This window comes from Colletotrichum orchidophilum (genome assembly GCF_001831195.1).
Source record: "Colletotrichum orchidophilum strain IMI 309357 chromosome Unknown Scaffold_35.1, whole genome shotgun sequence".
In the NCBI taxonomy this organism is placed as follows: domain Eukaryota; kingdom Fungi; phylum Ascomycota; class Sordariomycetes; order Glomerellales; family Glomerellaceae; genus Colletotrichum; species Colletotrichum orchidophilum.
This window is the reverse complement of record NW_019172991.1, coordinates 244,872-258,233: the sequence shown is the minus strand read 5'-3', so window position 1 is coordinate 258,233 and position 13,362 is coordinate 244,872. Positions and strand designations below refer to the sequence as shown.

At 53.1% G+C, this 13,362-nt stretch overlaps 4 protein-coding genes across 4 annotated transcripts; 1 reads left to right on the top strand and 3 right to left on the bottom strand.

Annotated features, from left to right (window-relative positions):
* Positions 1-85: 85 nt before the first annotated feature.
* On the bottom strand, positions 86-1,619 carry CORC01_05161 (BAH domain-containing protein; the record flags this gene model as incomplete). The annotated part of the gene is made up of 4 exons (XM_022616806.1): positions 86-721; positions 778-908; positions 959-1,273; positions 1,331-1,619. 4 exons carry the CDS (start codon positions 1,617-1,619, stop codon positions 86-88), a joined length of 1,371 nt encoding a protein of 456 aa, XP_022476730.1.
* Positions 1,620-2,622: 1,003 nt separating this feature from the next.
* On the bottom strand, positions 2,623-5,062 carry CORC01_05160 (autophagy protein Atg22; the record flags this gene model as incomplete). The annotated part of the gene is made up of 4 exons (XM_022616805.1): positions 2,623-3,531; positions 3,761-4,551; positions 4,714-4,719; positions 4,774-5,062. The coding sequence occupies 4 exons, from the start codon at positions 5,060-5,062 to the stop codon at positions 2,623-2,625; spliced, it is 1,995 nt and encodes a 664-aa protein (XP_022476729.1).
* Positions 5,063-8,516: 3,454 nt separating this feature from the next.
* Positions 8,517-9,144, bottom strand: CORC01_05159 (uncharacterized protein; the record flags this gene model as incomplete). The annotated part of the gene is made up of 2 exons (XM_022616804.1): positions 8,517-8,794; positions 9,006-9,144. The coding sequence occupies 2 exons, from the start codon at positions 9,142-9,144 to the stop codon at positions 8,517-8,519; spliced, it is 417 nt and encodes a 138-aa protein (XP_022476728.1).
* A 1,548-nt stretch (positions 9,145-10,692) lies between these two features.
* On the top strand, positions 10,693-12,793 carry CORC01_05158 (uncharacterized protein; the record flags this gene model as incomplete). Its single annotated transcript, XM_022616803.1, has 3 exons — positions 10,693-11,123; positions 11,188-11,677; positions 11,753-12,793. 3 exons carry the CDS (start codon positions 10,693-10,695, stop codon positions 12,791-12,793), a joined length of 1,962 nt encoding a protein of 653 aa, XP_022476727.1.
* Between the last annotated feature and the right edge of the window lie 569 nt (positions 12,794-13,362).

Sequence of the window (13,362 nt, the reverse complement as noted above, 5' to 3'; positions counted from 1 at the left end):
GGCCTGTTGTAGAATGACCCCTGAAGTCGAGAGATCGATCGATAATTTGGCAAAAAATATGAAAGCCAATTATTTAGCCAATTATTTAGCTGATCCCTACTCCGCAAACGACGCAGAGCAGCGGCTCAGTCCACACCTTCTCGCCTTCAGTGACGTTCTCTCGAAGGTCTCTGATCTCAATCGTTGATGGAGTCATGTCCATCAAGATCTTCGCCTCGAACAAGCCTTCCCACGGCTTCGCGTCGGTCGAGGATGGCTTCTTCTTGACGGGTCTAGCCTTGCGTGATGCTGCCGGCACCTCGGGTACGGTTGGTGTGGCAGGGGTTGTGGGTGGTTGCGAGACGCGCTCATCGACGGCGGCAGGCGTTCCCTCGGCCACTGACTGCCCATTGGTCTCCTCCGGCGCATCGCTCGGCTTGGCATCGATTGTTTGCTTAACATCGGCACCGCTCTCGGTCGGGCTGAGTGGTCCGTTCACACCGTCATCGAGCTGCTTCTCGTCTTTGACCTTTTCGCTCTCAGCAACCGACGTTGTTCCGTCCGTCGAGGGTTTTGCGGTGAGGTGGGGCTTGTCCTTGCCAAGTCGCTCGTATGTTCGCATCAGGGTTTCTTCTCGCAGACAGTGCTCGTGTAGCCATTTTCCGCACTCCTTGTTGGAGCATCCGACGAGGGTCTTGTCCGGGTTGGCGGGCTGTCGACATTTGCAGGTGCGTTCGACTGACTGCATGAGGAGTTAGCTTCAATCGGTTGATCTAAGCTCCGAGGGGTTGTGCATACCGAGAGCTGCTGAGTGCGACAATCAAAGGCCTGGCGCCAGTAAAGGGCCTCCTGGATCTCGTCGTCGTTCTCTTCGATCCATTGCTTGACGGTGGCGGGCAATGTCACACTAACAACATTGATGATGTCCACTGCTCCTAGTCAGCATTGAGAATAACATCTCATGAAGCAGAGAACCTACTATGGTTGGAAGCAATAAGCTCGTTGTGACCGTGATACGGCTGGCGGCCTCCTGTGTACTTCTTTCCTTCCATCGTGCCCTCCGGCAGCTCCTCCGGCCAGTACATCCAGTATATGCGCGCATAGACGTGATGTTCATCACTCGCGCGGATCTCCAGAATTCGGGCCACCCAATCGTCTTCAGATTTTGATCGCTTCAGGACCTTCTCCGGCTCGTTGGCATCCGTCGAGCCCTCCGCCGCGGCCTTCTGGCGTTGGACCGTCTGGTCGTTTGCGACATAGATGAAGCCCTCACTGAAATACTTTGTCCCATTTACTGTCGCCCATTACTATTAGTGCAGGACTACTGCAAATGAACAGTTGAACAACTTACAGACGAAACTGTTGTATCGCGTCATCTCCAACCACTTCTTCTGCGGGTGCACATGGTATTCCAAGTCCAGAACATCATTAGCGCTCTTGCCGTTGAAGTCACCAGAAGGGGAGAAGGGAGAGAGTTGCTTTGAGCTCTTCTTTCCGTCCTCCTCTTCTTGGTCCGGTTTCCTCCTCTTCTTGGACTTTTTCTGTGCCTTGATATCGGGTTCGGCGTAGGTAATGCTGAAGGGGCATTCGGCCTTGTTTTCCTCGACCTCGGCGCGAGGGCGCTTGCGCGAAGTAGACATAGTTGATAGTGGCGGATCGGAGTCGCAAACGCAAATGCGGTACGATGGTCGCAAGTGTGAAGAGGGTCAAAGGGATGCGATCTGGATTGACGGTGTCCGAGACGAATGACGTTGGTGATAAAGCTCGCTGGGATGTCGCGACCGAAGGGAAGGAGGCTGGAAGACGGAAGCGTCGCCCAAAAGACCGGGGGTGGTATGAAGCCGAGTGGCAAGCGCACCGTCCTAGATGGGCGCTCGTGCTGTCTTCGACGAGAGTGCAAATACTCTGGCAAGCCTGAGGATGGTCCAGGCCGGGTATCGACGACCAATGATGGCCACGATGCGCAAAATTGGGAAAATCGCGGGTTGAGGATCTGGCAATTCCGGGACGAGGAGCGGAGCGCGTCCTTACTGGCCAGCGAAAAAAAAGGTGGCGCAGGATGATTATTCCTCTGGGTCACGTGAGCGCAGCTTGGCTGCGACGAGCGACCAGGACCAGAGGACCGACCACGATGCGGGCGTGGCACAAATATCTTAGACCAGGGGTGTCACGTAAGCACAGCAGGCTACAATGCAGTATGCTTCAGTCCCCGCAGCAAGCGCCGACAACCGTGATCACTTATTTCTCCGTTATCTGATTGGCTATATAGCTAAAGCAACGACGCCCTCGACCGCGAACAATCCAACTCCATGTAGTCGGTCTCATCACACTTCAAGGTTTTCTTTGAGTTGCGTCTAACACGACACGCTATTCTTCTCACAATCGCAGTGAAGAAATGAGTCTTATCTACTTCCGCCCGCCATTACCCAAATTGTCCAAAGTGAATATAAACAGAAGGGTGGGACTTTCAGGGAGCGATAAAGAAGACAGAACAGACAGCGAAGGCGGCAAACAAGACAGGACAAATTAGGAGAAATAACAAAGTCGACTATTCTAACTATTCGCTTTTGAGTTGAACACATAATATCGCTAACTTAACTTACCGACGCCGTGGCTATGCAGATATGTTCAGTGATAAGGGGATTAATTATCCCTGGGCCGGTTGTGCTCATGTTCGACGACTTCCTCCTCATCGTCATATGCGCTGAGGATCGGCCGGTCGTCGCTGTCCTCTGTCTCACTGCCGGTTTCTCCCTGTAGAGCCTTGAATCCCTCAATAGTCTCCGCAAGTTTCTGGCCCTCCCGCTTGCCACGCTCCACGTTTACACTCCAGATGAGAGGCGCCGGAAGTCCGACCAGTGCCGCCAAGAACCAAAACGCCGGCCGAATGTCGCCGGATTGATCGATGATGGCTCCAACAATCGCAGGTCCAAATACACTCGATCCTTTGTCGGAGGCAGCGTACAGAGCGTAGAAGGCAGCCTCACTGCCCTCAGGGATCAACTCGCCATAGAGTGATCTACAGTACGAACTCAAGCCTCCCAACACCAGCCCGTACACCGCAGCAAGGGGGTACATTTCCCACGGCTGCTGCAGTCCAATAACGCCCCATCTCTGTACAATCGGCAAGTACCCGAGAAGTCCGTAAATAGGAATGAGCTCAAAAAGACCGATGCAGACGAGGATCGTCTGATGTGGCTTCAAGCTAAACTTGCGAGAAATAAATGCCCAGCTGAAGGCACCGATGACACCAGCTATAGTGGAAATAACATTGATCATACCCAAGGCCCAAGGCTTCATATGGAGTTGCGTTTTGGCGAACAATATGGCCGTGGAAGACGTCGTCGCAATCGCGTCACTGACCAAAAACCATGCGCACAGGAATAGCACAATGTCTCTTAGGCGTCGGGCCAGCCGGACAGTGTTGAATAACGATTTCCAAGCCATAACCACATAGGTCGGCCACGCTCGGATTCCTTTGCCTGATGTGGTGGGCATTGGTGGACCTGGTCTAGGGCGGAGCCACATGGCAGCAGGGATCGTGAATGTTGCCTGTCAGATGGTCAGTAAACAGTGGATTATGAGCAAAAGCGACGCCGCGACAGCCACTTTTCGCTGTGACCCTCATCTACTGTGGTTCTTGCTCGCCTCCGCTTTCTGATATTCTAGTTGGAGACTAAATTGACCAAGCGGTAGAGGGCGAGAGAGAACGGGATTAGGACAGTGCGAGGGACGACGCCAATACTAGCGACGTGGGAGAGACAGAGAGAGCGCTACATACCCACCAAAGGCCGCAGAAGGACAATGCGACTCTTTGCGACCAAGTCGTGTTTTTCAGTGCGATCACTATGGCGATGGCGACACACTGCACGAATAGTCCTGCAATATAGCCAATACCAATGCCCTTGGCGGAAATCTGAGTCGACAGTTGGAGCTCGACTGATGTGAGCTCCTCGTGCGTGGCTTGGCGAACCAATGGGTATCCTCCATTTCCGTTTCCATTTCCATGCCCACCGAGCAAAGCCGAATTCTGGTCTTCAACGTCATCAGCGGCGGAGTCTTCGTCGACATAGGAACCATTAAGAGGTCGCGACTCCAGATCCGAGTGTCCCAAGTCGGGAGTGTGGACAGTTTCGGAAGCAATCACCTCTGGATGATGCCGGACCAACAGCGGCAGGAACGAGTTAAGGAGCACAAACGAGGCACCGAAACAAGTGTTGGATATAATGGCCAATAGAGCACCCAGGAGATACGTGGTCTTGTTGACAAAGATGTAGGCCATGACGGAGAAACTTCCAACCCATGCGAACGTGAGCAGGAGCTTCTTTCTCGAGTTGCCGTGATCTGCAGCGCTGCTGACGCTCACAACGAGGAGGACCTGCAGCAGAACACTGATGGAGAACGTGTACATGGCGAAACTCGCCGTGTTGATCTCGATACCCAGAGGATATACGACGCATTGTCCATCAGTTTTGTTTTTCGAGTCGCTCGTACCACATGGGGTCGTTTTATCGGACAGAAGGACGCCATTTTCGCGCGCGAGGGTCTCGAGTAGGATCGGGATGAAGGAACCTGGGCATCGTGTGGTGTCAGCGCAAGGGATTCTGGGCGGGGTGCGCGGCAACGCAGTGGCGCCAGCATCTCGAGCTGGCTTTCTCGGCTCCACAGCTTGGAAGCTGTCTAGCGACGGATGTCACTGCTCGAATATGGGAGTGGCAGACTGTGAAGACTTACCAATAGCTATCTTCAGTCAGCGCATGCACACATATCCAGATACATGGGTTGAAAGCTCACCGCAGATGACATAGGTTTCGGCAGCGAAGGCGTAGGCATACCAACCAGACAGCTCTTTCTGGCTCGTGGGGCGAAGGTCTTCGCTTTTGTAACGACCTGGGCCGTGGAGGAAGCCGTCACTACTGCTGCCGCTCATTCTGTCGTATTCCGAGTCTGTGTCGGAACGTTCGTCATCGGCCTCAAAGTCCGAGGTGAAGGAGCGAAAAGAGCGTTTTGACAGAATCGACAGACGCGACCATAAACGTGGTGCAGGTGGTGGTCGAGCGTGTTGCTCTTGTCTGGGAACCATAGCAGCTGACACGAGCAGGCCGCAGGTGGGCGCAACTTTACTGGATGGGCAGGGTCGGACAGGTGACTGTGCCTGTGCCTGTGCGGGCCTCCACTGTCTTGTCACCCCGTCTCACCGGACGGATGCACTCCGGTCGCAGCACGCAACCAGAAGGTCCAGAACTGGGGAAATGTCTCCTGTCCGTCCCGTCTATCTCTTGCGGCTGCCTTGAGTTTAGGCTGCAGATAACTCGCGGAAGCCTGTAAACCTTGAGCACCTCACTTCGCACGGGGTACCAGGTACGAAGTATCTTTACCAAGTTACCAACCAGGCAGGCAAGGTAAGATATGCAGTCAGATAGTGCAGACGCGGAATGCAAATGCCAATGCCAATGCCAATGCGGATACGGATGCAGATGCAGGTGCAGGTGCAGTTCGGGCAAGGCACCTAGCACTGAAGAGTTGTACTCGTCGCAGTGCCAGGTACCTCGCCAAAGTGAGAACCGAGTTGATGACGGGCTTGTATCGGACCCCGCTGACGCTATAATTGAGTCGAACCACACGGTGATTTTTCCACTGTCCTATGGTAGCAGTTTGCTTGCTTGCTGGCGTGGGCTCGTCAATGGGGTCTTTTCCCGTGAAAGCCTGTCGATTCCGAATCGAAGACGTTGGCCCGTCATGGGCCCGAGGCAGGAAGCGACGTGTAAGATGCGTCAGTCCGAATACGCAGTATTTGTGGGTGACGAGGACGGCCTTTGCTTCGCGGGCACAGCAACATGGGGCCACAACGATCTCGGTACCAGGATGGAGGGTGGATAGACGAAATAGAATCGGAGAAGGAAGAAGGAGAAGACGAGAAGAATAAGGCGAGGGAGGTTGTTGAAGTGTCGGCAGGTTTGCAAGATCCGGCAGTGGGCCGGCGTGGTTGGTTATATGGCGTCGCAAAAGTCGTCGAAAGTAGGCCGGCCAGACCAGAGAGGCGAGGCCATGGCCATGGACATGGACATCCAGGGTGACAGTCTGTCCCGGCCTCTAGCTCCATGTCTACTTCGTCGCTCTCTGCCCTTTTGTCTGTCCTCTGCGCCGCGGCTCCTCTGCCGGGGCCGTTTTAAGCTGAGCCAAGGCCCCCAAAGGCCCGCCGTCTGCCGTTCATCACATCACGTCTTCCCTCTCAAATTCCTCCGCCCATCCCTCTCCGCTCTGTATCTCTGTGTAGTAGAAAAGAGTCAGGAATCTTCTCCAAAACCCCAGTCGCTGCGACGAAAACCGTTGCCCAATCTCGCAAGCGCTGCGACCGCAAACATGGATGTATCCGACTAGATCATCGCCGATGGGACGGTGTTCCTTCCTAGCGCCGCTGCCACGCTTGAAGCATACCGCGCTATGAGGCAATGGACTCCATTTGTCGTGAGAGGATGCGCATTGAACGACATGCGTTGTGAGACGACCAGGTTCTTCATTCGTCCGATATCCCATGGCCGGCATGCGTCGATGGATATGCGCTATTCGTACATACGCCTTTGGATTTGGATATTGATCGTACACCATAAATTCCACATCTCCAACCACCATGGCCATTGACACTCTGCGTTGCCTACACCGCAAGAGGCTGAATCCCACAGCATTGATTAGTTCTTCAACGGCCTCCCCGGCCCCCATGGCGATACATACAAGCCCTCCTGGTCAACACGGATCAGCGTGTCAACCCCACCGGATAGTCGCAAGACTCCGAGCTTCGTAGACATGCCCTGCCCAAGGACCTTTGAAAGCTGAAATATCAGTACGGATCTGCTCATCTGTACCTCGCCGGGTTAGGTTCTCCAAATCTCCCGGTTTTTGCATCTCTTGGCTAGTCAGCCGTGCCGTGCCGTCTTGGGGAGGGGTTGGTTTGTCAGTTGAACAAAACCAGGACTTGGTAAATCTCTAATTCGCATGCAGCGTCCCCCGGAATCAGGACGCTGTTCAATAGTCGGTACGTTGCCAGGGCAAGACTTAATTCAATGAGGTCCCGCACTCGGCTGCGTTTCTCTGGCTCTCGTTTATCTCAGAAACGCAGCTGCTGTGTGTGTTGCAATCCAATTCTCGTCGCAGCACTGCGGCGAAGTTTCATGGCGATCCGAACTGGACTGGGGCTTGCGGGGGCGGGCATTCTGCAAGTGCCCGAGCGATCTGCGGTGCCTCTTCGCGCCAGTCTGCGTGTCTGCCCACCACATTTTCAAGATCCTTTGGACCCTGAACGACGATCACCGGCATGTAAATCGAGTCGATGTTGGAGAAGACGTGGCGTAAAACGTGGACGTGGCGATGCGCGCCAGGCGCGGCGCCCTGATCGATGTGGTAAATAGCCAGTGTTTAGTGACATAATTTCAGAGGATTTCTCGTCAGATCTCAAAATATCTCGAAAACGCTTGCGGGTTTGGAGCTGTCTGCATTCCGCCAAACTTCACCGCTTCGGTTTAAGGTCCCATGAAGATGGGTCTCTGCGGAAGACCCAGAGAATTTGCTGCGTGACTCTGTGACCATCTGAAACAGGCACCCAGAGCCCAAATAGTTACTCTCCAGTGCTTCGACGGATCGACATCTCCACCGACACCAAGCTTAAAGATGAAGCATGACTTGGGTGCTGAAGTAGGTACACGGATGGATGAGTGTGTTGATTTTGACCAAATGGGCTCCCATTTTGGAGTGATTGAGTGGTTGGGCACCGGCCCGGCAGGACCTGCCGAGCTTCCGCCGAATTCAGCTACACCTGCCACTAGGTATCGCTGATGCACAGACCAAACTTCTCATGCAGCCACACTGAGCATCTCCGACACTCAAATTCACAGTGCGCACATTAGATTTCCTACCGAACTCCACAGCTGAGGAACTTAGATTGCGCAGAGAGGTGATGAAGTCATCTAGTAGATAACGGCGAAGTGCCAGAGTGGTTAATGGGTTTGACTCGAACTAGCTCTGAATCCTCAGAGCGTTTACATCAAATGGCTTCGGCCGCGCAAGTTCGAATCTTGTCTTCGTCGCAAATTTTTTTCTTAACTATCTACCCACAGACCAATTCTTTTTTTAGTCTCAACTTCTGGTTTAGACTTTATCAGTTGCTTATTTATCCTCGTTCAGAGTCATTTTTTGAGTGAGGGAGGCCCTGTTGACTTGCGGGCTCAGGCGCTTACCTCCGCGCCCAACATGCGCTCACCCAGTTCAGCATCGGCATACTGACACGCATTTCATTGCAGGCGATGAGGGAAAATTGAACAGGTAATTGCCAGGGAAAGAAATATGCCATTGGCAGGATATCATTCGAATAAAAAATTGGGACAAATTCCCCACACGAAAAGGTTGGTACGAAATGGGGATATCGTGAAGGGTACGTGAAAACAAATGTCCAGACCAGGTCCAACCTGCAACCGTCACACCAACAAATTACCGTCCTCCTCCTTGTCTTCCTCAGCGCGCTTTTCGACTCACAACTTTTCTCCTTACTTCTTGTGGAAAGGTGCGAGAATCTTGGCCTTGAGCTTGTCGGCGACGCTGACGCCTGAGTGGCCGTCGGCACGAGCTTGGGCAGCGGCCTTCTTCTCGTGGTCAATGTCCTTGTGGTCTGCCGACTTCTCCGTCTCGACGGCGTTGCCCGCGCCGCCTCGGCCGACGTGGTAGTCCTGGCCTTCCATGGAGGGGCGGTAGGCCTCCTCGGGGACCAGGTCCTTGTCAGAGCGCGGAGCGGGCTCCTTGTTGGCATCACCGATGTTACCGGCCCCTGGGGTACAATACCAGTCAGCTTACAGAGCACGAAGCGTTTACCGTCAAGTGGTTGCGACATCTTGAATGCTATTGAAGCCATCGTGGGGTGGGGGGAGAACATGGCTGGGGGAGGAGCATCAACCAAGTGGGCGAATGCGCCGATGCCGCTTGGCAGGCTGGGTGATAAGGCGATGCGCTCGGCGCACTCGTCGTGCATGAAGACTCACCTCCTCGACCTGCGCTGAATGCACCAGTCCCCTGAGAGCCCTCGGGGCCGGCCCTCACGACCTCGCCGTCGACGTACTGGGTGTCGTCAACGGCCATGTTTCCAGCGCCACCTCTTCCATGGGATACTTCGGCGGTCATCGTGCTCGAGCCTTTGGGGTATGGTATGGGGTTTGTCTTATGTGGTTCGTGACTTTGGTGAGTGAGTTCGCAGTGGGATGAGTTGAGTGGAATGTCTCTCGGAGGAAAACAACGTGGGCACGCAACCTTATTTGAGTAAATCGCAAGATGAGACTAGAGAATAACAAAATGAGACCAGGTACGTCAGCGATATTATATATATAGATAAGGCAACTGTTCCTGGCAGCTTTCTTCCGCACATCACATCATATGGTAAGGCACCTAAGATAAGTGAAGGGTGATGTACATCGACTTATCAGTGAAGGTGTGAGTACCAATTACGGAGACCTCCCCCGCCCCCAAGCTAAGGTTACCTCTGTGCCTCTCTTGCAGAAGACACCCAGCCTGGAACTGGAGGCAGCTCTGCAAGCCTGCAACTGGATGTGGGATGTCTTAGTGTCTTGGGGGCCACCGGGCGTGGGGATTTCAGGTTACAACTACTTGTGTGAACCAAGGTTTCCTTCATCTTCTTCGAGAAGCACTTGCACGTGCTAGAGAGCTAATCCCTCACACACACACATATACACTGGCCTGGGACAAGCCAACCAACGGCTCGTTGAGGTGATTGGCGAATGACAACAGCCCCTACTCAGATAAAACTTTGGTTTACGTACCTGGATTTCGTGAGAGCTCCGAAGACATTACGCATCGACATCGGCCCAGCGACAGCCCGGTGGGCGCCGCCATCGGCGCCCATTCCTGTTTCTTCGGGGTCGTTTTGCGCGACAACCTGCAATAGTGGAGTGTCTGGTTAGTATGCGTCACCGTCGCTCATGGGCTTTGCGGTCTGCTTGAATTGCCCTCATCGTCAGACTCAGCTCAGCACCACCAGTCATTTCACATTCCTGGTGGCAGGGCAATCTGCCGGCCAAGTTGGTTCACTAACGAGAACTGAACTGTTCCATCAAAAGCCTGGCCCCTGTCTACTAGTGTTTAGTGGATATGTCGTCATTGCCCCTCACTTGATTCCTTGCGGTATCACCACATGTCGAGGACAGTGACCAGCGATGGAACTCAGGCATAACCATTTGATGATCTCGGGAAACGTTGTTCAATGTCAACGGTAGAAAGAAAGGTGCCGTGGCGCAGTCGATTCCGGTACTATGCAGCTACCCATCCGTGGTAGAATAGCGACCCGATGCCAGCTGTCTAACGACTTGTTTATTCGAATGAGTCTTTCTAATAACCGCCGTCACTTTAATTGCTGAACTTGCAAAGAGCCTTACTATCTTACCCCGAGCCCATACGACAGCTTTCCTATGTATTCTTGTCATAGAAAGATAGTGACACAGAAATGAGAGGCAGCCTTGCAACATCCCAGGCGGTGGGTGGTATCGATGCATGTCAGCCCCAGCCACTGCTACGATCAGCCGCAGTCCAGATAACTAGCTGAGGCGATGCACGACAATTCTGGTTCTCCGTTGATATAGGAAGCTAACCTTCACCACCTGATTACCGCTGTGAGATGGGTATCTCCAACCTTGACTAAACTTCCTGTATTCGTACGAGATGGATCCCACCGGCATAATAACGGGTGTCATTGATCTTTTCAGCGTCGCTCACCAGATTCAAGGGCTCGTGGAAAAGTACAAGAATGCCCCCAAGGCGGTACGCGATATCATCGACGAATGCGAATGGACGAAAACTCTATGTCTCAGTCTAAGAAATCAGATCTCGCAGACCGACGCTCTAAAGAACCCGGGTAAACACAGCCCTGAGCGTGCCCTGAGGCAGTCATTCGATACGTGTATGCATGGCATACAGAAGACGCTTATTGAATTGAAAGAAGAAGCTGGCAAGTTGCAGAGCATAAGCAATTCTCGAATGGGCAAGTGGGACAAGGCAAAGTTCTTGTGGAAGGAGGAATTCTTCGCAGAAGCTGCGCAAAGTGTCAGGAGCCAGAGAGACATGGTTGCCCTCGTTTTGTCGACTTTAACGTGGTGAGTGCTTGAGATCAGTGCTGATTGTGGCCTATGAAGCAACATCTGACAAAGTGTACCTTAGGTACAGTAGCAGTAAATTAGAGAAGGGAATGGAAAGGGTGTTGGAACTGCTTGAAAATGGTCATATCAAGGCCTCGAAGCCAACGCCTCAACTGGACCAGCTACAACCGCCACAGGAGCTAAAGAAGAGCAGATTAGATAATCAGATCAACACAACAGGCAAGGGGTTCGCCGAAGACCTCCTTGCCGCCGTTCGAGGAGGCCGCCTTGTGGATGTTGAACCCATCTTGGCCCAAGGCGCCTCTCCAGACATAGCTCTAGGAGGCAGCGGTGACCGAGCCGTACACATCGCTGCTCGCGCGGGATTTCTGCCCATCCTGGACCGACTTCTTGCTTACGGAGCAGACGTCAATGTAGAGAACACCGCACGGAATACACCCTTGCACCAAGCGCTCACATGGGGACAGATTCCCACTTCGTTGACGCTGTTGTCAAACGGGGCCAGTTGGACCATCAAGAATGCCAATGGGACTACGGCGCTACATGTGGCCGTAAGGATTTTTGCATATCTTGTCGTTCAATATTTGCTAGACAGGGGAGCAGATCCGAATGCTCGGGACAAATAGGGCCAGACTCCCCTTTTCAAAGCGTGCTATCCCGCAGACAAGGATGGCAAGATGGTCAACGTCGACTGTAAAATCATCCGCATCCTCGTTGAGCGAGGTGCCGATCCAATAATTGGGGCTTGGGGAAACGGCAACACTCCGATTCATGAGCTTGCCCTGAGCGGACACGTGAAGGAGCTCGAGATCTTGGCCAAGGCGGTAAAGACGGTCGAACTGCCGCTGGCAGGAAACTGTCAGGGCACAACGCCGCTTCACCTTGCTGTCAAAAATAATCATCCAGGGGCTGTAGACGTTCTGATCAAATTTAAAGCCAACGTGAACGCGAGACAGACTTCCAAGGGTGGTACGGTGTCGACTGCGCTGTGGCTGGCTGCGTGGAACAAGAACCTGGATATCGCAACCAAGCTTCTCGAAGCCGGCGCGGATCCAAATGTAAGAGGCAACGACGGAACAATACTTCACCTTGCGGTTAAGGAGCATTGGCTGGAACTGGTCTGCTTACTTATTCAACATAAGGCCGACATTGACGCCAAGTCATCTAGCAACAACTCGCCTCTCCACACGGCAGTATGGGCCAAGGATCTCCCGATAGCCCGGCTTCTGCTAGAGAAGGGGGCTGGGTTAATGGTCAAGGGGAGCAGTAATGAGACTCCAATCATGGCGGCCGCTCGGATCGGCTCGCTGCCCATGATCAGGCTCATGCTCAAACACGGGGCCCAGTGGTCGTATATGACGCCTCAGGGCACGAATGCGTTCACATGGGCATGCAGTGGCGGGCACGTCGCCTGCGCAAGCTTCTTTCTGGGCTGCGGGCACGATTTGCAGCAGAAAGCAGATGGAGATTTTACCGCGCTACACTATGCGGCGAGGACAGGCAAGATGGAGTGCGTCAAGTGGCTGCTGGAGCTGGGCATCGATAAACAGGCCACCTCGACGAAGGTGAGGGTGCCTTTCATGGTCAAGGGTACGGCAGCAGAAGTCGCAAGGGCACATGGGGCTGTTGATGTCGCTGATTTTATTGAGAGATATAGGGGCGAGTAGTCTAGGCAGACCACGAGTCTGATTCGAAGTAGCTCTGGACCCGTACGCACTTTGAACGATGCACTGAGAGGCAAATGGAGACGTGCGTTTTCACATTTGCATCAACATGCCGTCACCCTTGGGATTGTTGGAGACTTGTGTAATCCAAATGAGATACAGACCTTACCTGAAGACAACCTGGATGTGGCTCTCGTTATCCCTCATACCCTGCTAACCCACTGCCAATAATCGTTGGTAGTATGAAGACAAGTTTGAATGAATTGAGAGATTGCCATAGATGAAGGTGGCTATTGGTTCAGACTATAATCCTGGACGAGGAAGCTACTTGGCGGTAAGAAGGGAATGTTTTCCAGAGTGTTCTATTTGACACAAAGATGCTAATTTGCCCAATATCAATCGTTTCTAAACCTACAAAAGATGAGTTTCCTGAAACAGTCTGAAAAATCCTCAGGTTGAGATTGTCACAAGGGGTTCATGATGTGATGCATTCAAGTGAGAGTCCTCAAGCTATAACACAAGTCTGGTTAGAAAACAGCGCGTGAAGGTCACCATTATGAGGATTGTTCAAG